Genomic DNA, 24,274 nt, shown 5'->3' with positions numbered 1-24,274 from the left:
GGAGGAATTCGATTAATTGGAGAAAAAGAATCCCTATAGAAAAGAGTTTCTTCAAAGGTATTTTTCTATTTTCCTTCTATAATATATGCTTAACCTATACAATTTTCAATCTAAACAAAAATCAAAGCATAAGCGATCATACGCTTTTGTTGGGATTCGATCCATTCAATTACCAACTTCAACAACCATTATATTAAAATTATTAATTTATGGTATTTTATAATCGTTCTTTATAATATTTTGACATTAATAAAAATACTTTTAGTATCGAAACCGAACAAATTTTATATAAAAATGTTGAGTTGCCAAACATATGAGGTTTTTTATTTTAAAGAATTTTTATCAAAAGTATTCAAATGAAAATAATTTTTTGGAAAACATGTTTTTTTTCTTAGTCATTTCAACCAAGCTTAATAGGAAGAGAGAAGGGTTGAAAGGGTTTGGACGCAATAACACTACCAAAACCCCAACTGTTTCAGTCCATAGCTTCGTTATAGCCATTGTGTTCTCCTCTGTCTCCGAATCAGTTCTTCAGTTTTGAAGAAGTAATTGGAACAATCAGATATTATATTCGAGTAAATGTGGTATCTCTGTGTGTTCTATCACAGGCTTTTGGATTACAGGAAGGCGGAGGTCGAGTCTCTAGCCGAGTTGTTTGGTGGAAATGGCGACCACAAAGGGGAGAAGTTGGAATGGAAGCTTCCTCTTCACCATCACCCCGATTCTCCTTTCCATTTCGTCGACCTCTCTTCCGACGATCTTGCTCGCAACATCGCCAATCGAAGTCAGCAATTTCGTTTCGTTTTTGGTTTTTGTCTTAATTTGCTCCAGTTTTCTTTCATTTAATTTCATTTGGTTTGGTTTTGTGTAGGTATACTAGTGAAGGGGATGTATGAACTCTGGGGTGAAGGAAGTGACTACGAGGAGCTAGAGGAGTCCATTAGAAATTATCCGGAAGAACGGAAATCGCCATACTTACAACCCGGAAGCTCTTTCAAGATTTCTGTAGAGAGCTTTGGGAAGGCTATCAGCTTCCAGGAACAAAATGAACGTATCCAGGGGCTAGCATACATCCCTTTCAAGGTCTAGTAGCCTTTCGGTAATCTAGTTTATGCTCCCTTTTATTTTTCTCTCTGTTTTATTGTTTTTTCAACTTATGATTTTGAGCTATTGAAATTCAATCCTTTTGCTTATAATGGATACTAGAGACTACATGGTTATAGTGTGGAATGCTCACTTCAGTTATGGAATCAAATTAATATGTGTTAAGAAACTCTTATAGTGATGGACAGACTATTGAGCTTGAAGAGTTGGTTTAAGTGATGGATCAGAGACAATAAGGCTAGAAGTTATAAATTGTGGTGCCACTAACTTTTTAGGTAGAGAATTGATAGATAAAAGAATTGCAAAGCAATTTGTGAAGAGGAATTATCGAAAAGCTATAAGCACCGAGATTATATTGAAGTGTGATGGCCAAATCATATTATTTTGGTGGTGTGTCAATAAAAGGGGGAGGGGGCAAAAGAGAATGGCTTGGTTGGTTATATCTCCTTGTTGGTAAGAAGGGTTCTTTTAATAATATTTTTAAAAATTTATTTTAAAAAATAGTTTTTATAATAAATAAAAATCTCTAAACAAGAAACGATGATTAAAAAGCTATAAAGGAGTACAAAAGTTTAAAATCTACCGAGCTGAAAGATGATAGGGAAGTCTGAGAACCTAGGAGGGCTAGAACTTGAGAATTTAAGGATTAGTAACAAAGTTTTGTTTGTGAAATGGCTCTGGTGTTTTCCCTTGGGCCTAAAACCCTTTTGCTCAGGTATTTCTCATGGGAAGGAGGGGTAGGAGAACAAAACTCATGTTCTCAAATTGGCTTAAGAAGTATGAATACGACATGACAAGAACATAATGGAACATAACGATACACCATATTTTTACAAAATTTAGGACACGGATGTGGCAAGGACACGTTAAGGATACATTTTTTTGGTTAGCTACATTGTGGGGGATGGTAAGGATACGTTTTATCAGGAAGATCAGTGGGTGGGGGATAGCCCCCTCTGCTCTGTGTTTCCTCATCTTTATCATTTGTCTTCTCTTAAAAATCAATGTACACCATTTTTTTTTTAAAATTTAGGACACGGATGCGTCAAGGACACATTAAGGATACGTTTTCTTGGTCAGCTGCATTGTGGGGGATGGTAAGGATCCATATTTTTGGAAAGATCCGTGGGTGGGGGATAGCCCCCTCTACTTTGTGTTTCCTCATCTTTACCATTTGTCTTCCCTTAAAAATCATCGGTGGCCTGGTCGGGGAGCTAAGTATTCTTTTCCTTTTGGTTTCCATTGTCATTTATCCACTAGGGAGATGAGAAAGGTTGCCTCTCTTCTTCCTTTTTTGGAAGAGTGTGTTTTTAGGGTGGGGAGGAAGGATGTTCATGCCTAGAGGCCCAATCCTACTGAGGGCTTTTCTTGTAAGTCTTTCTTTAGGTTGCTTTTGGATCCGTCTCTTGGTAATGAGTTGGCCTTTGATGTGGTTTGGAGGATTAAGATACCAAAGAAAACCAAGTTCTTTACTTGACAAGTTTTGCTCGGTTGAGTGAACACATTGGTTGGCTTGCTAGGAAGATAGCCTCGTTAATAGGTCCTTTCTACTGTATTGTGGGGGATGGTAAGGATCCATATTTTTGGAAAGATCCGTGGGTGGGGGATAGCCCCCTCTACTTTGTGTTTCCTCATCTTTACCATTTGTCTTCCCTTAAAAATCATCGGTGGCCTGGTCGGGGAGCTAAGTATTCTTTTCCTTTTGGTTTCCATTGTCATTTATCCACTAGGGAGATGAGAAAGGTTGCCTCTCTTCTTCCTTTTTTGGAAGAGTGTGTTTTTAGGGTGGGGAGGAAGGATGTTCATGCCTAGAGGCCTAATCCTACTGAGGGCTTTTCTTGTAAGTCTTTCTTTAGGTTGCTTTTGGATCCGTCTCTTGGTAATGAGTTGGCCTTTGATGTGGTTTGGAGGATTAAGATACCAAAGAAAACCAAGTTCTTTACTTGACAAGTTTTGCTCGGTTGAGTGAACACATTGGTTGGCTTGCTAGGAAGATAGCCTCGTTAATAGGTCCTTTCTACTGTATTCTCTATCGGAGGGCAGAGGAAGACCTGGATCATCTGCTTTGGGGTTGTCGATTTTCGAGGTTTGTGTGGTTATGCTTCTTGCAAGAATTTGATATTCACATTATTTGCCAGAGGGATATTCGCGTGATGATCAGAGAGTTCCTCCTCCATTTGCCTTTCAGAGAGAAACACCAGCTTTTGTGGTTTGTTGGGGTGTGTGTTGTGTTGTGGGACATTTGGAGTGAGAGAAACAATGGTGTTCAGAGGTCTGGAGAAGGATCCTAGTGAAGTTTGGTTCTTAGTGAGGTTTCATGTTTCAGTTTGTACTTCGGTTTGGAAGTTTTTTGGTAATTATTCCCTAGGTAACATATTACTTAGTTGGAAACCTTTTCGTTAGATGATTTTTTTTTGTGGGTTTTTTTTTTGTATGTTCTTGTATTTTTTCATTCTTTCTCAATGAAAGTTATTGATTCTATAAAAAAAAATAATAATAATAATAAATAAATAAATGAAACATGCTTTTAAAATATATATTTATATATATATATATATATATCACTTTTAGCTATGAAGGAAATTTAAAGTCAATGAGTTTATGCACTTATATGCTTAAATAATTAGTTTGATGTATTTCACTCTCAAAATTTAACTTTTTTTGTCTTATGTGTGTCTACTTAGTATACTTAACAAGTGTTTGATGCATGTCAAATAAATGTTGGTCCTACTTTGACTGTGTACAACTAGTGTCTAATACATCTATTGCATTAACAAGTGTTTGATATGTGTCTAACAGATGTCGGAGTGTCCAAATGTCTGACACGTGTTGGATATGAACATGCTAGCCAAACTAAAGTGTTCATGGTTCTTAGGAATTGGCAAATTAAAAGGAGAAAAAGTTAGCCCACCTTGTCAAAATGGTTCTGCAGATTCCCTTGGTCTTCCACACAAAATTATTGACATTAAGTATGGGAAGGAAGTTAGACTATGGCTCACAGAAACTAAAAGACCAATAAAATTAAGATGTCCCTAGAATTTTATCTCTAAACAGAAATACTGGGCCATGAAACTGTTGCAAGCTTGTTCTTGGTAGGTGGGGAAAAGATTCCTAGACCTTGTGTGAATCTCCCTTCAAATGAAAGAAGAAAACACCTTTGGAACAAGGGCATACAAAAACCAAGCCTAAAAAGGCCCACTATGGAAAGAGGGAACAAGAATGTAAAATGTTGCCTAAAGAGTAATTTCAAAAAAGTCTTCAAAATTGAAGTCCAAAGGGAATTATGAAACTTCACTAAGGACCAAACATCATTAGGGTCCCTCTCCACCCCTCTAAAAACTCTACTATTTCTCTCACCCCACAAAACTCGGAACAAATTGCACATCCCAACTAACCACAAAAATTGGCCATTCCCCCGAAAAGGTGGATCGAGAAGGAACTCTCCAATCGAACTGCCAATAACCCTCTAATGAGCCAACATGAAATCAAACTCCTGGAGGAAGTGGTCCTACATCGATCTCACCAACTTACACCTCCAAAGCAAGTGATCCAGATCTTCCTCTATGTTCCGACCGAGAATACAACAGAATGGACCAATTGATGAAGGCAACTTTCTCGAAAGCAGATCCAAAGTGTCCACTTGACCGAGTAAAACTTTCCAGGGAAAGAACTTTAACTTTTTTCGGAATCTTAATCCTCCACAATGGAACCAAAGACAAACTCACTAGTGGGAAAAAGATCCAACAAACATCGAAAGGACTTATAAGAGAAACCCTCTAAAGGGTCGAGACTCCAAACACGAACATCTCTTCTCCCTAGCCTAAAATCAAATTCTCCTATCGAAGACAAGATCGAAACAATTGCCGACGTTTCCTTATTGGTCAACAAATGATGGAAACCAAACAAGAAAGAAGTTGAGCTCCCTCACCAAGCTAAAAAGTAAATTAAATAGTTTTTAAGGGAAAATTATAAAAATGAGCTAACGTGGAGCAGAGGGTTCTATCCCCCACCCACTAATCTTCCGAAAAGTATTTTTCCTTCCCTTCCTCACCAAACAATGAACAAGATGGGAAAAAGAGGGGAGTTCAAGAGAAATGTCCTTCCACAGGTTTCGGAAAGTGCCTTTAACCCCACCTGACAACCATTCAAAGAGTTGAGGGTCATGCTTGCTAACAGTAATTCTATTGCATGAGGAAACAGGCTCGAGGGGGAAATGCCAGAACCGTTTAGCCAATAAGGTTCTATTACGAATCCTCAATTCCCAATGGCTTGGGATGCACTATGGGATTATATAATTTGGAAAAGAAGGAAAGAGCCTTCTCCTCAACCTCCTTCCCATTACGGGAAAGCTCCCCACTGTTCAGGATAAGGGGTCAATACTGTTCTTATTCTTATTGTCACTATCCACCCTATGGAAGAAATAAGTATTACAATCCCCTTTCTTAACCCATTTCACCTTGGCCTTTTGACCCCAACTGATGGATTCTTTTCTGGACCACCTCAACAAACTTCCCGTTTAGAGAAACCCTCTCCTCTTTCTCAGCAGTCTCCAGAGGGCCTTCCAGCTCCTTTAAGTCAGGCCCATTGATTTTGTTTAGGATCTTTTGTTTCTTAACCTTAATGTCTCCACAAACCTCTTAATTCCAAGATTTAAGAGCCCCTTTTACGACCTCAACTTCCCCATAAAGTGATATCTTTCCCTCTTCACAAGAACCTCAACATTCTACTAAGAGGAAATATTGGCCTTAAAAGAAGGATGCTCTAAAGTCTAACTACATGTTCTCGAACCGAAAAGGACTCTGCCCCATTTTTGGGTCCCCAAGGAAGGATAATGGGCCAGTGATTTGAAGTAATTTTCGGCCCCATTTCTTCCCTTTGAAAACTCCAACCAAACGGGGTGTAGGTGTTCTTGAGGATTCCTCCTCAGCCCTTTTTTATTCTCTCAAAAAAAAAAAAAAATTATATATATAAAATAATAATAAATAAAGATTTTTCTCTTTTTTTTAAAAAAAAATTATAGAAGGTATATAATTTAATTCATGCATGCAAGTTTAATCAAGAAAGTACTATCCATCTACCCAACTTCTTACATGTTTTTCATGCATGCAAGTTTGATTGAGAAAATATAATCAGTTTACTTAATTTTGTACATTTATTTTCGGTTTCACATCCTAACTTGGGAATCTTACCCTTTTTGAAGAAATTTGGTGGCATGTTGATGGGACAGTTATGCTACCTCATGCTTCATTTATGTTACAATCGCATCTCTTTTACATTTACTTTTAACTTAGTCAAGACATGGTCTCATGCAATTATCACGGCTTCTCATCATAAATGGTATCAATCAAGTAGTAGAAGTCCTATCAATGTCATTTTCTTCCGTTAGCTCTTTAGGTTCTGCAGGTAATACCTGAATTTTGACACTGTTCTTAATCATTAATTTGCTACACAAGCTGAACATGTCAATGTCTTCATTTTTTAATAAATGGATGCGTATGGTATATTTCAGGGTCAAGTTAGTTTAAAAAGTCCAGATCATAAATTCTGTCTTATGGAAACTGCTGATCACGGACTCAATAATGGACTTCCACCAATTTCTCAAAGGAGGATTTTTTTTGGCCGGGAGGTCGGTGGTGCCGATAGGAAGCTTATACCAACATATCAGTTAAAAAGTCGCACTTATCTTGGGCCAACAGCCATGGATGCTGAAATGGCTTTCTTAATGGCCAACCAAGCATTAGCGACAGCAGGGAAACTTGTCTATGATCCTTTTGTTGGCACTGGGAGCATTCTTGTGGGTGCAGCTCATTTTGGAGCAATGACAATGGTAACTACTTTTGCTTTGCATCTTTATTTTTTATATACGCGAGTATTTTGGTCAAGCTTTAAGTACATCTCGATTAATCTCATAAAGAAATTGTCTGATGTTACAACATTTGGTTGGCAGAAAACCTGTGGGAGGCTTAATATCCTAAATTGATAGCTTTGAACACATTCCTCTAAAGTCTCCTACTTTCTTTCATGTACATGAGTCATGGGGGGTACTTTTGCTTTGTATTGGATATTATATTATGAGTTTTAGTTTTCAATCTATTAATGACCATTCATTGCATTTAGGGAACTTAATTTAAGGTTGTTTCCAGTTCCCATAGAATGCGTGTGGGAGAGAGACCATTTGAATTCAAACTGACCAAAATGTCTCAGGGTGCAGACATTGACATTAGGGTGGTACGTGATGGTCGTGGCCCTGATTGTAATGTTTGGAGCAATTTCAAGCAGGTAAATATGTTTTATAATAAAATTCTATGTTTGGAAATTTAGTTCATGTTGCAAGTCTTAGTTAATAGTTTATGGTTTATAGTTTACACTGGCCAAGTAATGTACTATGTTAGAATACATGTGAGGGTGACAAGCATGATAAAGGATAAAATAAATGTAAGTTTGAAATTTTATGCACGCATGAACTGACAGTTAAAATAAATGTGAGGGTGACAAGCATGATAGAGGATAAACAACTGTACTGTTAGCATTTTGCTTGTGCAATTTCTGGGATTCAACTGATTATGATAATATCAAGTTTTGATGCTTTATGTTCCTTATGCATTGTAATTATGATCTTAGATGTTTCATGGTGTAGTGGAATTAATCTGTTTATTACTGCTTGCAGTATGGATTACCACCGCCAATTGTGCTGTTAAGAGCAGATAATAATCGTCCTCCCTGGCGTCCAGGATTGAAGGAGGTACAGCAGTAATATTTAGCACCTGTACTCTTTATTTATTTTTCACTGTTTTCCTGTCTGGTTTGAAGTTCCACTGGCATTGTTATATTCTGATGCTCACTGATTGCTGTGGATATTCACCGCTTAACATCTACTTACAGATTTGCAATCATTTTCTTTTTCTTTTTTCTTTTTTATTTTCTTTAACAATAAATAAAACTTTTCATTGAAGAAATGAAGAGGGACTAATGCTCAAGGAAAAGATACAAACTCATATAGAAATGAAGAGGGACTAATGCTCAAGGAAAAGATACAAACTCATATAGAAGTGAATAAGGAAGATAAATGAGAAACAAAAAAACTGAATGAATAATCTTGCAAAGAACTTAAGGTTCGAACCGAACTTGAAGCTTCAAAGAACCACAAAACAGAGGGTTGAGAGAGGAAAAAAAAAACACTTGCAAAGCAAGCCCGCTGGGAGAACACTAAATACAACATTAAGCATGGAAAAACCTCCTCCAAAACACTCGAGAATCTCTGAAGTCAAAAACAGCCGGGAAAAAAACACAGCAACAAAACCAGCTGAAGAGAATCTAGAACCAGAGATGAAATCATCACCAAAGAAGCCAACTGAAAAGAATGAAATTTGAAATGTTTATCAATTTTTAAATAGAATTAAGTTTTCTTTTTGCAATTTTCTTTTGTATAAAATGATTTACTAAGAGTTAAAAATTAACTGAATTCTAACACATTCCAAGCAATTAAAAACTAAATAATACATAATAACATATATTGCATGAAACATATTGGGCAAAGCTTGAACTTGTTAGGATACCTCCTAACAAGAACACTCAAGAACATAACGAACACAAAGAACACTATGGATAGAAATGTATATATTGCAATATCACTAAAGAAACTACAATATATCATAGCCTTTTGAGAGGGTTACTCTCCCAAAATTCTTTAAAGGAAATCATTACAAAATTCTTCACACCTTTCTCCTAACCCCACTCCCTTTATTTAATAACTATCTCTAACCAACTTAATACCTATTTACTAATATCCCCCTTCTAATAAACATAAATATTCTACTAATGATCCTATTTTCATTATTCAATGATTCTGTTTGGCACCTTCAAATTCCGTTTGTAATATAACATTATCTTGAATGATGTGCTATAGTCCGGCCAAAGTTTTGAGGAAAAAGCCAAGACTTTAATGCAGTACTAACTCATTTGAGGAATGTGTTAATAAGGAACATGCGACATTTTAAAGATAAACTCAAGTTGAGGGATTCTTGATTTAGCAAAATTACAAGCCTCTTTTTTGTGTGCACCGTTCAAGTTCCTTTTCTAATTCTACTCTCTTTTTAGCTACATATAATTTGAGTTCATTTTTCGTAACTTCTCTGGAAAGTGTTTTACTCGTACTTGTTGGTAGACTTTTTTCAAATCATAATGTTTGCAATTTGATAGAATTTGACTTTCATGAGTTGTTTGAAAGTTGTCACCAGGCACACAAGGAGAGAGATATGGCGAAAGCAACTAATCCATCTGCAGTAGAACATTTTAGTTATTCATTGCTGCGATGCTTGTTACAAGTTTTAGCATTATATTTGCTATCCTGGTTCTGATGCATTTTCACAACTTGCTTCTCTACCCAGATGTTTGATGCAATCATTTGCGACCCTCCTTATGGAGTCCGTGCCGGAGGGCGTAAATCTGGTGGTCGGAAATTGTTAAAAGGAACTGTTGCACCTTACACGGTTCCAGACGACAAGAGAACAGACCATATACCATCAACTGCTGCTTACAGCCTTGTTGAGTGTGTGCATGATTTACTTGACCTTGCTGCCAAGATGCTTGTGATGGGTGGCAGGCTTGTATTCTTCTACCCTGTTTTGAGGGAAGAAGATTGCGTGTTTAATCAATTCCCAGAACATCCTTGCTTTACTTTAATCAGTTCCTCCGAGCAAATATTAAGCTCGCGATACAGCCGGGTGTTGCTAACTATGGTAAAAAGAAGTTCATACACTGAAGAAATGGCAGAGGCAGCAAGATTAAAACATGAAGAATTCAGGGAAAACCATTTGAAATGGTTAGAAGATGGTAATCTCCATTCTGCTGTTTTCAGTCCCTCCACTGATTCCCAGCTTGCAGTTGGTGGCAATTGCAATTTGAGTAAAGACCCAAAACCAAAATACAGAGGAAAGTATGTATAATTGGAAGTTATTGTAGGTTTTGGTTTGCTAATTCTCCGAATTTTCTAAGCCCCTTGGATTTTGGTTATGTTCATGCAGTTTGTTAGTTTTTTTTCTTATAAAAATGTAGCTTAAACGGCAAGTTTAGTCCTTAAATTTTTAAGTGTTTTGTTTGGCCTCTAATTTTTTTTTTCCCTATCTAATGTCTTGTATTTTCTTTGGAAAAAAAAGAAGAAAACCTTTCAATTCTATTTAATAGGTTTCTAAGTTTTTAACATTAAAAAATAAATAAAATTAATTGTTTTAGTATATAAATTTGAGCTGGGTCCTACTAACTTTCAATTAGAAAAATGTTAAATAGGGTTCGTAATTTCAAATTTTAATTTAAGACAAAATAATATTATTAGGTATATTTTTATTTTTATTTTCATTTTTTAGATTTTGTAGAACTAATCTTGTAAATTAAAAAAATATTATTTTTATTTTGATTTGCATCACTTGATTACTTATTTAATTTTTAAAGATTGTATTAATTACCTAGTAAATAAAAAGGGTTCTTTTCATATATAGCAAAATAAGGCACAAATGTTGCAAAAATAACAAAACATAAATTAATTGATACTTAATTTGTTTGAGGTTTGTGGTTAGTGATAAGTTTATGAGACAGTTATAAATATAACAATCAAACTTAAAGTATTAGTAGATGTAATATAATATAAAAAAAAAAATTATAAGTATTGCAAAATTTAGATAGTTTATTAGTGATAGACCATATTGTTGATAGGAATCTATCAGTAGACCATATCGCTGATTCAAGAGCCTATCAGCAATATAAGTCTATCAATGATAGACTTAGCTATATTTGCAATTGTTTTTTTTTTTTTTTTAATTGAGTTATACACTATCTTATTATCCCTAGAAATGTTATCTATTGAGTTTATTGTTTGTCTTTACATGCATCCACCTCGATAATGTGTTTCCAAAACAAGTTAATTTTGGTCAACCTAAATTTAATTTTGGATTTCATCTTAGTGAAGTAATTTGGATTAATTTGGATTAGAACTTGTAGAAGTATGTCATTATAAGTTTATGACCAATAGACCAATTTATTCGAAAGACTCTGATATACTATATTGTTATTTATGTATGTTAAACTCTAATAGACTGATAAAAGTATATAGTGATAAATGTATATAGAAGTTTATCATAGTTTTTTTTCTTTTTCATTTCAACTCTATTGGCCATTATCAGTGATAGACTTCAAGTTACAAATAAAAGTTTATCAACAATAGAAGTGAAAGAATGAATTAGTATATTAGTGATAGACTTCTATCACTCTATATCACAGATAACATCAATGATATATTTCTATCACTAATTATATATATATCACTGATAGACAGTGGTAGAAGTTTTAGAAGTCTATCGTTGTTTTACCTATTTTAAACTTTAATTGTTTAAGGTTTGTGTTTAATGATAAAATGATTGTTTGTCTTTAGATGTAAACACCTTGATATAATTGGAGGCCAAAGAGACAACCAAAAACCTTTAGTATACTAATAGACCCTGATAAAAGTATATAGAAGTATTCATGATAGAATTATAAGTATATAACCATTTTTTTCTATAGAAGTATGTCATTGATAGACTCTAATAGAATTATAAGTGGATTATGATAATGAAATAATATCAATCTATCAAGGTCTATCAAAATTTTATTTTTCTAATTTGTAGATCATATAAAGCTTGGTTTGTGATTCAATGATCTTTGATTTGTATCGTCATATGACATGTTTGTAATTTAGTTTGATCTTATTATATTAATAATAGAAAGTGATAGAAGTTTATCATTGATATACTTATTATCGATAGACTCTGATAAACTAAGATAAAATTAAGTAAAAATCTACCAGTATGCTGATAGACTTTGATAAAAGTATATAGAAGTACCACTGATAGAATTATAAGTATATGACTGTTTTTTTTAGAAGTATGTCACCGATAGGCTCTAATAGAATTTGATAATAACCGATATGTTCAATTTGATAATCAAATGATATCAATCTATCAAGGTTTATAGGGTTTCATTTTTTCTAAAAAAAAAAATTGTAGAGCATATGAAGTTTGGTTTGTGATTCAATGATCTTTGATTTGTATTTTCATATAACATATTATGTCACTGCTACACAATGATAGAATTATATAGAAGCATATAAAATATCAGCATGTCGATAGACCTTAATAGAAGTATCAATAATAGAATTATAAGTATATGAATGTTTTTTTTTTTTTTTTTATAGAAATCTATCGTTGATTTTTTTTTTTAATGTTACTTCAACTCTATCAACTACTATCATCAATAAACTTTAAGTAACAAATAAACGTCTATCAACAATAGAAGTGATATAATAAAGAAGTATATTAGTGATAGGCTTCTATCACAATGTGAGTTTATCACTATCTATCAATGGTAAACTTTAATCACTCTATATTACCTAACAACATCAGTGATAGATTTTCATTATTATCTATGAGTGATAGATAATTATAGAAGGCTATCATTGATATTATTTTTTTTCATTAATAGACAGTGTCAGAAGTTTATCATTGATATATCGATTTTATACTTTGTTTGTTTGAGGTTTGTGTTGTGCCTAGTGTTGCACACAAAATGTTTCAACGATCTCTTAAGTTTGATATCGTGCATTAAAGCACATCTAAATATTAAATTTCCAAGAGCTAGCTTAATTTAGATTGGAAAATATAATCCTTTTCAAAAGCTATCAATATTTATTTGTGTATTAGTAATATATAATCACTAAGATGATCATCTAAGTAGCTAATATCATAATTTATCAATAGATAAATTATAAATAATGTATATCAGTAAGCTAATAGTGATTCTTCATTATGAAGTATATCAAATATACTTTGTTTTCTCCTATTGTTGAATGTTCGTATGTTTGGAGGGTTTAAGGGTATTTTAGACTTTTTCCAAGGGCTGAATTTTCCTGTTATATTTGTTAAAGGAAAAAAAGAAAAGAAAAGAAAAGAATCATGGTTACGTTTGCAATATCCCATGTTTTTTTTTAATTAAATCTGTAAGTGCTCCATAAACTATTACCACAGTACTTTGAAAAATTAATGACTTTTTTATTATTAGTCAAATGTGATGAAATTTTGGAAAAGTTCATTTAATAGAAGGTCAAAATTTTACTTTTTAACGTAGAGTAGAGTTAAATGGAATGTTTATTTGATCCTTGAAATTTTAAAATCAATATTTTAATTAATTTTTGGACATTTAAAAAATAATTCTAAATAATCTATAGATCTTACGTATTCATGAGTAAAAGATTGTTGTAGAAGTTTGGAGGCTCGAAGGAAGAGCATCACAATACTAGATAGAGCATCTCGACACTACCAAAAAGCAGGTGAACACAGGTTACCTTTTAGATAACTTTGAGACGCTATAATTCATGTTATAAATAGAAATGATCACACGTCAGAGTAAGGCGAGGACAAAGAAGGCTTCTCCATCCCCGCTCGCTATTTCAATGCCCCATCCCACTATTTTTTTTGTTTGGTTTCGTGGGGATTGAGGTGGAGATTTTTGATATAGAATTGGAGGGGAACCCAAAAAAGCTCCCTGTTTGTTTGTTTTTCTTTTAATTTATTCATTGTTTAACCAAATTTTAAATTTATTTTCAACTAAATAAAATTTTGTATATTAAATGAGTCATTTCAATATATTATTATTTAGAAAAACTACAAAGTTTTTTTAATAAAAACAATAAAATTTTATATGCAAAAATATAATCAAAATATATAATCACATATTTTCTAAAAGTTAAAATTTAAATATTACAACATAATCTAGCTTTCAATTTAAATATTACAACATTTGCAGTATTAAGAGTAAGAAAGTCTTAAATATTAAAACATTCATATCTTAGAAATGTACTTAAGTGCGAAAAAGTTGGGATACTTACCAAATAAAACTTTGATGCATCCTGAGCATCACACATCTTTGGGCAACCCTTTTCACCACTCACATAAAAAAATATTAAAATATTTCAAAAAAAGAAAAAGTAAAATTTGCCACATGCCAAAGTTATGATTGGACAATTTGCTTGTATGTACAAAAATATGTGATATTCGAAATGTACCTAAGTATTGGGGGTGTTCGTGGGTTGGGTTGGGTTAAGGACTTTTTAAACTTAACCCAATCGTTCGAATTGTAAAATTCTTCAACCTAAATAACCCTCTTTAAAAAGTGAACCCAATCCAACCCAACCATCAAACGTTTGGGTTGGGTTGGTTCTTATTATTCAGGTCATTTATTTATTTATTTTTTTCTAAAATGAAGTAAAATATTAATATGTAAAAATTTGACTTAACTATTTTCATATATTGAATTAAGATTAACAACTCAATTTCAATTTATATAATGTAAAATCTCTTTGAAGTGTTAAAAAAACAAATTTTAAGAATTGTTGAATAATGAATTATCCAAAAACCTAACAAAATTAAATAAAATTTAAATAAATATATGTAAAAAATACACATTTTAAGTTCGAGATGGATTATTTTAGTGATCTATGAACCAACCAAGTCATAAAATTTTTTAATTATTTAAAATTAACCTAATCCAAAAGAGTTGATAACCCAACTTAAACTGCACGATTAGATTGGGTTGATCGATTTTTTCAGATCATCGAGAATATTTGTTACTTAAAATAAGTCTTAAGAATAATAATAATAAAAAGAAATCCGATAAAGTTGGAATGAGAATGGGCGATGAAAGTGGAGAAAGGAAATAGTGAAGTAACGCAAATGGCGGGACAGAGTTTTGGGGTTTGAAGTTAAAACAAAACTTCAATTCCAAATCCATTTCCTTCTCCGTTTTATTCTCCACTTCTTACGCTTTAATAATACACTTTTTTTCCCCCTTTTTTTGCTCATCCTCATAGGCCTCTTCAAAACTCTTTCAAATATTCACCCTAACTTAATTTAATCTCATTCTAAATTAATTAAATTATTTTCATTTCATTTTATTTTTAACAACATGAAAAAGAAAAATACTCAACTTTTACCAATGAAAATTTGCTATTGCTACCGTTTAATTACTCGAGAACGTAGATGTCTCGCATCTTTAGATATCCATATTTATTTTTTATAAATTTTTAAACGATGTCGGAGAATATTTGGATAATGACAGTTGAAAAAGTAAAAATAAGTAAACATTTTCGCTTTATTTCAATTGAAAATAAATTGAACTATATATTATATAATTTAAAGGGACAGTTGCAAATATAAATATTAAACCCAAAGTATTAACATATATAACATAATGTAAAAAAAAAATTGTAAATATGACCAAATTTAAATAGTCTATCAGTGATAGATCATATTATTGATAGAAGTGTATTAGTGATAGAGAGTCTATCAATGATAGAAGTCTATCGCGGATAGACTTGTCTATATTTACAAGTTTTTTAAAATGATGTTATACACTTGGTTATTATTCCTAAATATGCTATCAATTGCAATTACCCTAATTTAAATATAGTGAACTTCCTAGGTAAATGGAAACATAAACATATTTAAATGCGTAGAGTTGTTTATTTACTAAGTGAAATAAAAATTAAAAAAATTGATATATATATATATATATCACAAATATATAGTACACACAAAATAAAAAAAGGAAAAATGATAAATTAAAAAATAAAAAGAATATGTCCCCAACATGGAAATGTTAAAAAACCATATTTCAAGAGGGCATCCAAAACTTTTGAGATCTTTCCATAAAGGCATCTTAGGATGTCTGAGTATCTCGATTTCCATTAAACAAACGACCCCTTAAAATTGTTCTCAACTTTAGTTAATATACTCATCATTTATCAGTTATTAATTTTTTTTTTTTGGTACAACAATGACAGAAATGTGGGATCGAACATTCAACTTTAAAACAGAATGCATACCATTTATTGTTGAACTACACTTGCTTTGACCAATGGCTAGGACATCCCATGTCAATTGTCAAGTTATTAACATTAGCAGAACATCAATCTAATTTCAGTTCGACCATCTTACAAAAGCTTAGTACGGTATGTCTAATTTCTCCTTTACTTTTGTTATATTTTGCAATTATCAATATTTGGTTTTAGAATAATTGTAATGGATAGCATTTTTTAGTTAATAATTAAGTGTATAGTAACATTTTTAAAGAATGATAAATATAACAAAATCTATCAATGATATACTACTCCTACTAGAGATATAGTCTATCACTAATAGATCCAAAGAGCTGAATATAAATTTTGCTATATCTACAAATTCTTTTACATTAGGTTATATTTACCAATATTTTGGACTTGATGCTATCGTGAGTGTGAATCACAAACCCACAACTACGAATAAAAATGGTTTGTGTTGTGTATGAGTGCGTGTATGGATTGACAAATTTTCAAATTGGCTTACTAATTTTAGCAATTAGAAATTTTGGTCGGATAGTAAAGCTTCTCCAAATGAAATTCTCGTGTTTTTCCTTCAAAAGAAAATAGAATTTACCGTTTGAGGTTATAATGGTAAATGCACGTAATTGGGAAATTGCTTATCAAAATAGAGTGCTTTAACTTCTTCTCCATGATATATAAAAGCCTTCAAATCCATTCAACTTCTCCATATACTTCAAACTCTTTTCTTCATATAATCAATCTCTCCACATTCTAAAACACTTTGAAAGAAATGGCTTTTCATACAAATTCATTTCTTCTCTTATTACTACTACTAGTCATTATGTCCTTCAACTTAGCTGCCTTTGCTGCTCCGTTAACATTCAACGTTGTCGATTTCGGAGCTAAACCCGACAATGCCAAAACCGACTCGTCTAAGGCCTTCCTATTAGCATGGACGCGTGCTTGTAGCTCTTCTATACCAACATCCATTTATGTGCCTAAGGCCAAATTCTACGTTCGTAGTGCAACTTTTAATGGACCATGCAAGAATAATGCCATTACTATACGTATTGATGGCACTCTTGTGGCTTCCTCAGACTTTCATCTCAATGTCAAATCTGAACATTGGATCATTTTTCACAACGTTAATGGAGTTAATGTCTTGGGTGGCGTTATTGATGGCCAAGGAAGTGGCCTTTGGGCTTGCAAAAATTCTGGCAAAGTCTGTCCTCGTGGAGCCACGGTATGCCAATTACTTTATCAATCTTATGTCTACTAATAATTAAAAAAAATACTCTAATGCATCTCGAGCTGAATCTATATTTGTGCAACTTACCAATAGTTCGATCAAAATTTGTCATGTGACAAACTTATTTTTCTTTTTATTTTTAAATAATTTTTAACTCTTTCTATATAATTGGCGAGAGTTATAGGAAGATGAGTGCAGTTTGAGTTGCACCCAAGTATTAGTGATATTTAAATGATGAGAAATAAATTCTTATCACACGATGAAACTGTAGTTGGAAACAACTAAATAGGTTATGCACCCAGATGCACATTATCGTATCATATACATTAAATTAATTTATTTTTGGAAAGTTAAATTTGTATAGAATATAACATGATTGTATTTTTTTTATGGAGAAAAAGAAACCATGATCGTATATTGATACTTTCATTTTTAGTAAAACAATTACTTCATCCTACTATTTTGTTTTTACAAACAATTTGTAAGCTCGGATGGAAACATGGTGTGTGTATATATATATAGAAGATACTATTGAATAAATAGAAGATAGAAGATACTATTTTCGAAAATTAAAATTATTATACAATATTATTAGGGCTGTTTTCAATTAAAGAAAAATGAGCTAACTTATCATAAATGCAAAATTTCATTATTTATCAATGATATGTATATCGTAATCCATCACAGATAAACAGTGACATTTTGTTATACTTAAAAATATTTTCAGAAGTGTTACCCTTTAAAATAATTACCCATAATGTCACTAAAATATAAAAAGAATTGTTGTGTTTTATGCAGTCATTGAAGTTTACCGATTCCCAAAACATATTGGTTAGTGGATTAGCTTCACTAAATAGCCAAATATTTCACATAGTAGTAAATCAATGCCATAATGTAAAAATGCACGGACTAAAGGTCTCGGCCTCTAGTAATAGTCCAAACACCGATGGAATTCACATAGGGGGATCATCTTATGTGACCATCTCCAACTCCAAAATCGGCACCGGTGATGATTGTATCTCAATAGGTCCTGGAACCTCCAATTTATGGATTGAAAATATTGCTTGTGGACCTGGCCATGGAATTAGGTATGTAATACACTTATTAAATTTTTATATTCATTATTGGAGATCTTTTATGATCATAATTATAATTTGGTTTGATTCGATTTGATTCGATTGGTGTAGCATTGGGAGCTTAGGAAAAGAGTTGAAGGAGAATGGGGTTGAGAACGTGACGGTAAAATCATGTGGATTTATTAACACTCAAAATGGGGTGAGAATAAAAAGTTGGGGAAGGCCAAGTAGTGGGTTTGCAAGAAACATTATTTTTCAACATATCACAATGACTAATGTCCAAAATCCTATCATCATCGATCAAAATTATTGTCCCCATAATCAAGGTTGTCCTGGACAGGTGTGTATTATATAGTTTTTAATCTTATCCTTCTATTGTTAATGTTATTATTATATTGACTCGTTATGATCTCTTATGGAAAAAAAATTATTTGCTGAGACGAAAATAAAGATATCAAATCTCTACTAAGATTACTAAAAGTTCCCACGATTATAAACCCTAATAAACTAAAAAAGGATATAAGTCCAACATAAAGTGATGATTTTTCGAATTTCTCTTCTATATATACACACAAACAACTACTTGTATATACATACAAATATTGTATATAAATTAGAGTTTTATGTCAAATGAGATTTTGATTCAATTAATTAAATACACAATGTTAACTTCAAATTCATTATATTTGAAATATATGTTGATTTTCAAACTCTTATCAATCCCATTATGTTTGGTTTATTAAGTTTTTGAGTAAAAACATGACTTTAATATTTGTCATTGATAAGAGATAAAAAGGTTTCTTGGTTTAAAACCCAACTTTTGGTACTTAGAACTTTTGAGGAACTAAAAATTTAGTCTTTCAACATTGAAAACCTTCATTTGTAACAATTTATTCATTTTATCTTTTAAACAATTTTCTTTCTAAACTTTAATACGTCTTTATATTTTACAATTTGAAAATATTTTATTCCTATCGTGAAAACGATTTTTTTAGATATAATAAATCTTCTTACATAAGTTGATTAGAGAACAATTTATATGTTAACTACAAAGGCTAAACCGATATGTAATAAAAGTAACCATTAATTTTGATGAGATTCATAATAGTTGGGACTAATTAAAGTGTAGCAAAATTAAAAAAATATAAGGACTATTTAAATTACTGTATATTTGTTTAATTAAATTATTGTAAAGGTATAAATACAAAAACTAAATCATTACAAATTAAAGTTTCTTAATTATCCCAATAAAAATTTAGGAACGAAAAGCTTTTTATAACCAAAATTCTAAATTATTTACTTTTATATAGAACTTTCAGAAGAAAAAAAAAAAAAAAAAAAAAAGAACTAACCATTTCTAAAAGAATGAAAAAATATATTAAAATTAGAGGGTGATTCGTGGATCCCTCATTCATATAATAATTGTACTAAAATTAAATTAAACTTGGTCATTTGTGAATGAATAGGATTCTGGAATTAAAATTAGCGACGTGACATACGAAGACATTCACGGGACATCGGCCACGCCGGTGGGCATCAAATTCGATTGCAGTCCAAAATATCCATGCAAAGGAATAAGGTTGGAAGATGTTAAGCTGAGTTACAAGAATCAAGTAGCCAAAGCTTCATGTAGTAATGCTCAAGGATTAGATGTTGGCTTGGTTCATTCCATGGGTTGCTTTTAGGGAAATTAAATTCTTAAGCTATATATAATTTATGATTATCATTTATAATTCCTAGATTTAATTTAGGGTTATTTCATAACCATATAGTGAAGAAAGTTACATGGTTGAAGCTTTAGTTTGGGTGACCATCAAACTTCTTTTATTTATTGGTTTCTTTATAATTATATTGTGGTATTAATTTACCAAATGGTGTAACTAGTTTCTTTAACTTAAAATTTAAGTTTATCAAATAATACTATTTACTTTCATTTTATAGTAGACTTTCTTACAAGTTTCCTTCCTTGATAATCATTTGATTTTTTGTTTTTGTTTTTTTTGAAAATCAACCCTACAAATACTCATACCACTTCTAAATTATTTGCTTTGTTATCGGCTCTTTACTCATATTTTTAAAAACCAGACTAAATTTTATAAACTATAAAAAATAGTTTTCAAAAGCTTGTTTTTGTTTTTGGAATATGACTAAGAATTCGACTCTAATACTTAAGAAAGGTGCAAGCCATTATAAGACAATGTGAGAAATAGACTTAATTTTCAAAAATGTAAAACAAAAAATGAAATGATTATCAAGCAAGGCTTAGTCGTCAGCTACTATTATAAAATTAATTAAAGAAATCCTAACTGAACCTTAGATATTTTATTGAGGAAGATTCCGTTTTCTCCTCTTTTTCTTATCCATTACTTGCGGTGTTAAATGTGTTCAACCCATGAAACAACTTAGGAGTGGTTTGACGTGCAGAGTTGAGTTATTGTTTAACATGTAGAGTTGAGTTAAATTGAATTGATAATTATTTCTGAGAAGTTAGATTATTTGTGGAGTTATATTATTTTGTATGGGGTGCAGAGTTGAGTTGAATTGAGTTGGAATGTATGTATTTTTGGGTGCTAAGTTGAACTGAGTATAAAATTGATTTTGTCTTAGATTTTTTTTACTATTTCTTTTAAGTTCCAATTGTGCACATATTTTGTAAAGTTTTTAACACTAAAAAAATGATTATTTTTTTTTTCTCATTCTTAAACCTACAAATCCATACAAAATGAACAAATACTAAACATAAATTTTGAATTCAATTTTTAAACACTCAATTTCCATTCCTAAACACCAAACATATTTCAAACAAATGAAAATTTTTCATAACTACTTAGTCCTTGATCATGAACACTGAGAAAGCTTAAAAATTGAAGAAAAATTTGTTTTTCCTTCTTCAAAATTGTAACATATTTTCACCCACACAATTTGAACACTCAATTGCATAACAATTTTATCTACATCCTCAAAGACATGTGATGCATATTCTAATAAAATGAACCCTCTATTTTTAAACCTCAATTAATTTTAACTCAACCATAAATGTTAATTAAAAAAACTGAACTAATTCTTATCTTATTTTCTGCTCATTTGTGAAATATTAATTTCAATTTTTATGGCTAATATTTTTTTCCTTGTTTGTGCATTCTTTACATTTTACACGAATACAATGAAATGATGTTTTTTTTTTTTGTGCAAACTCGTTCTTTGCACATATTTTTTTGTTTGTATATTTTTTATGGTTAAGTCTAATTTTTCACTGAAATAATAATATCCACAAAAATGTCTATGTACATGTAAAAAAAAAATGCATAGCAATGAATAATACACAATACGTCACAAATTGTTCCCCAACAATTAAACAAAATTTAGACCATAAAAAGTAGACTCAAAACTTAAAACTAATGAAACTCAAACTAATTATAGGAGGAATTGTACAATTAGTTTGGATCCTACAAGTAAGATAACAAACTATAGTTAGATTAGAATGAAGCTAAATCTAAATAAAATTAAAATCACATACTACAACTGTCACACCCCCTCCCAGATTACCCTTTAAACCTATAAGGAGGTGTGACTGCAGCAGTTACCAATCTTCTTGCTTGTATTTACTGCCCACTGACCTGCTTAACCTGACTTAGAACCTTGAAATGCACATCTATATATGTATGCTCAATCATCAACTTGAGAACAAATGACAGTCATTAAACGAGTTATACATTACACTTCAATAATACAAATTATACTCTTTACATAAGCAGAAAGCCCACCAAACTCAACTAGTCCTTGTACTACTTATTACAAAACCCTCACATAAACTTCTAACATTTTGGTCTTGAGTGGTAGAGTAACAGCAGAGTCGTCTTCTGGGGAGTGACCGCTACCCGTGGAGAAAACATTTAAACAGAGTGAGCTAGAAGCCCAGTGAGTGACTAACCATTAAACATAAAAGACATATACATCAGTCATGTCTAACAAGGAGATCATGAAATGAAAAGCGTTGCTAAGAATGAGAAATTAGCCAAGTAAGTAATTACATAACACTTTTCCTACTAGAGTTTAACCATAACAAGGTGTCATAAGCCTCAACTCTGGGAGACCTATAGGCCTCATCTTCCACATTAAATATCTTCACAAGAGAGCGACTCCTATAATCTGCTCTTGTACATAACCTTACTGAACCTCAACCTGATTGGGGAAGGGACCCTCCGACCAACTACCACTATTACCTTAGTCGAGGTATGTCACTCATGACCATTACTTAAACCATTAATTGTAGCTCATCGAACAACTTCATAAAACTTGAATCATAAGCATGATAACGTTATGTGGATACTTTCTGAACCTTAGTTGAGAACAAGTATTCATCTCTCAAGCCCCAACATCTGTATCACTCCAAGAGACCCATACTTCGGCTTCCGTTACTAAAACATGGCCTAAGAGACCTACACATCAGTCTCTCACTTATGGCCTAAGAGACCTATACTTCAGCCTCTTCTTCCGAACCTTCTATGTGCACGTGAAGTCATTAAGTACCGTCAACACCTTAAGTACTTCTTGGACACCTTCCATGCTTTCAGTGTCCAACTAACCTAAGAAATATCATGCTTAACATCACATCCTTTATAAACCATCCAAAATGTAGCCTTACACTTAGGATTTGTGAAAACTTAGCTACAACCCTTAGAATGCATGCTTCACATAGGATACCTTTATGCAATAAGGCTATCATGTCACATTGGCATGCGATCAACCAAGCACATATTTGAGGAAGATGCTAAGCAACCTCATGTAGCTTATTTTCTTGGGACCTATGAACTTATCAACGATTATCCATAAATGACATAGTTCATCCCTCTTCATAGTCCTTGCTAACACGGAGCCAACTCAACGCATAGCATTCTTCATTCATAAGTTTTACTAAAACTTGACTTCATCTCTTGGGATGTGGATCCTCTATCCATCATCGTCCTAGTCATACTGACCCTACGTGTACGTAGTTAGGATTCTATCATTGACCGTCTCTAAGCTTGGTTACCACTTCGAGGTATTGAGCTAAACATACTTTACAAGGAGTCCTTCACCTAGACCTCTCACTTAGCTTGTCTTATAGACCCAACTTTCCCTTAGTAGCCTATGCTAACCATACAGATTCTGTCTAAGCAACATAGCTCATAATCGCTAGACACTAATTACTTAGAACATCATGCCCGAACCATAACTATCCCTACTCTATAAGCTATTAATCTAACAAGCATTCTAAACATCAATAAGGTAAATAGCTAGGCAAACGTTTGAGGCCGAATACCAATAAGTGACTTTTAGTAAAGCATGACTTATTAAATCATTCATAATGTTTGTAAGTATTAGAGTCACTCACAACCTTTGGGAAATCCCTTTAAGATTGATGAGCTTCTCCCACTAATGTCAACCCTATGAGCACACCAAAATACTTTAGTTACTAGTCATGGTTTCCCATTTTAGGCTCGCTTTTAGAAATAAGCTCACATTTACACAATTCGCTTTCAAATCTTTTTAACTTACCTTAAGGCGTCGGGTACCTAGTCGAATTTAAAAAGGCTTAAACTTTAGCGGGTCGCCTCCTTTCTGACGCCCACACCCAACACTTAGTAGGGTTTTGGGGTGCTAAGCTTACGTTAAGCAAGTACTTGCCTGTTAGCCCAACAATTTTCAGATTCAGTTTCTAATGTCAATAGCTCAAAATCCATAACTCATTTTAAGAAAATTCCTTCTTCAAACATGCTCGGAATCATGTTGACTTAGCATAAAAATCTCCATGGTTTGATCTGGAGCTTTAAATCTTCCCCAGTGGCCCTAGACCGCAAAGCTGCTTGCTTGTTCAATACTTTCTAAGTATTTCTAAAATATATAACTCAAATTCCAGGCCTTAACTTGCAAAAGTTCCTTCTACAAACTTACTCATAAGGGTGATAAAAATGTTATCTT

General features: G+C 32.3%; 2 protein-coding genes across 2 annotated transcripts; both read left to right on the top strand.

Moving 5' to 3' along the window:
• Positions 1–350: 350 nt before the first annotated feature.
• On the top strand, positions 351–10,211 carry TRM11 (tRNA modification 11 protein). Its single transcript, XM_039032730.2, has 6 exons — positions 351–784; positions 872–1,083; positions 6,614–6,931; positions 7,309–7,383; positions 7,772–7,846; positions 9,492–10,211. The coding sequence occupies exons 1-6, from the start codon at positions 580–582 to the stop codon at positions 10,047–10,049; spliced, it is 1,443 nt and encodes a 480-aa protein (XP_038888658.1). The 5' UTR covers positions 351–579; the 3' UTR covers positions 10,050–10,211.
• A 6,567-nt stretch (positions 10,212–16,778) lies between these two features.
• Positions 16,779–19,998, top strand: LOC120078518 (polygalacturonase-like). Its single transcript, XM_039032789.1, has 4 exons — positions 16,779–17,231; positions 18,036–18,325; positions 18,425–18,653; positions 19,780–19,998. Exons 1-4 carry the CDS (start codon positions 16,779–16,781, stop codon positions 19,996–19,998), a joined length of 1,191 nt encoding a protein of 396 aa, XP_038888717.1.
• The last annotated feature ends 4,276 nt before the right edge of the window (positions 19,999–24,274 follow it).

This window comes from Benincasa hispida, chromosome 5, assembly GCF_027475165.1.
Source record: "Benincasa hispida cultivar pf3 chromosome 5, pf3_genome.v1.1, whole genome shotgun sequence".
NCBI classification, from domain to species: domain Eukaryota; kingdom Viridiplantae; phylum Streptophyta; class Magnoliopsida; order Cucurbitales; family Cucurbitaceae; genus Benincasa; species Benincasa hispida.
Note: the sequence above shows the minus strand (reverse complement) of the source record. Positions and strands in the feature narration are given on the sequence as shown.

Coding starts and splice junctions, on each gene's coding strand:
- TRM11 (XM_039032730.2), top strand. CDS start 580: ATGTGGTATCTCTGTGTGTTCTATCACAGGCTTTTGGATTACAGGAAG. Junction 6,932..7,308: donor ATTTTGGAGCAATGACAATG/GTAACTACTTTT, acceptor AAAATGTCTCAG/GGTGCAGACATTGACATTAG. Junction 7,384..7,771: donor TTTGGAGCAATTTCAAGCAG/GTAAATATGTTT, acceptor TACTGCTTGCAG/TATGGATTACCACCGCCAAT.
- LOC120078518 (XM_039032789.1), top strand. CDS start 16,779: ATGGCTTTTCATACAAATTCATTTCTTCTCTTATTACTACTACTAGTC. Junction 17,232..18,035: donor TCTGTCCTCGTGGAGCCACG/GTATGCCAATTA, acceptor TGTTTTATGCAG/TCATTGAAGTTTACCGATTC. Junction 18,326..18,424: donor GGACCTGGCCATGGAATTAG/GTATGTAATACA, acceptor CGATTGGTGTAG/CATTGGGAGCTTAGGAAAAG.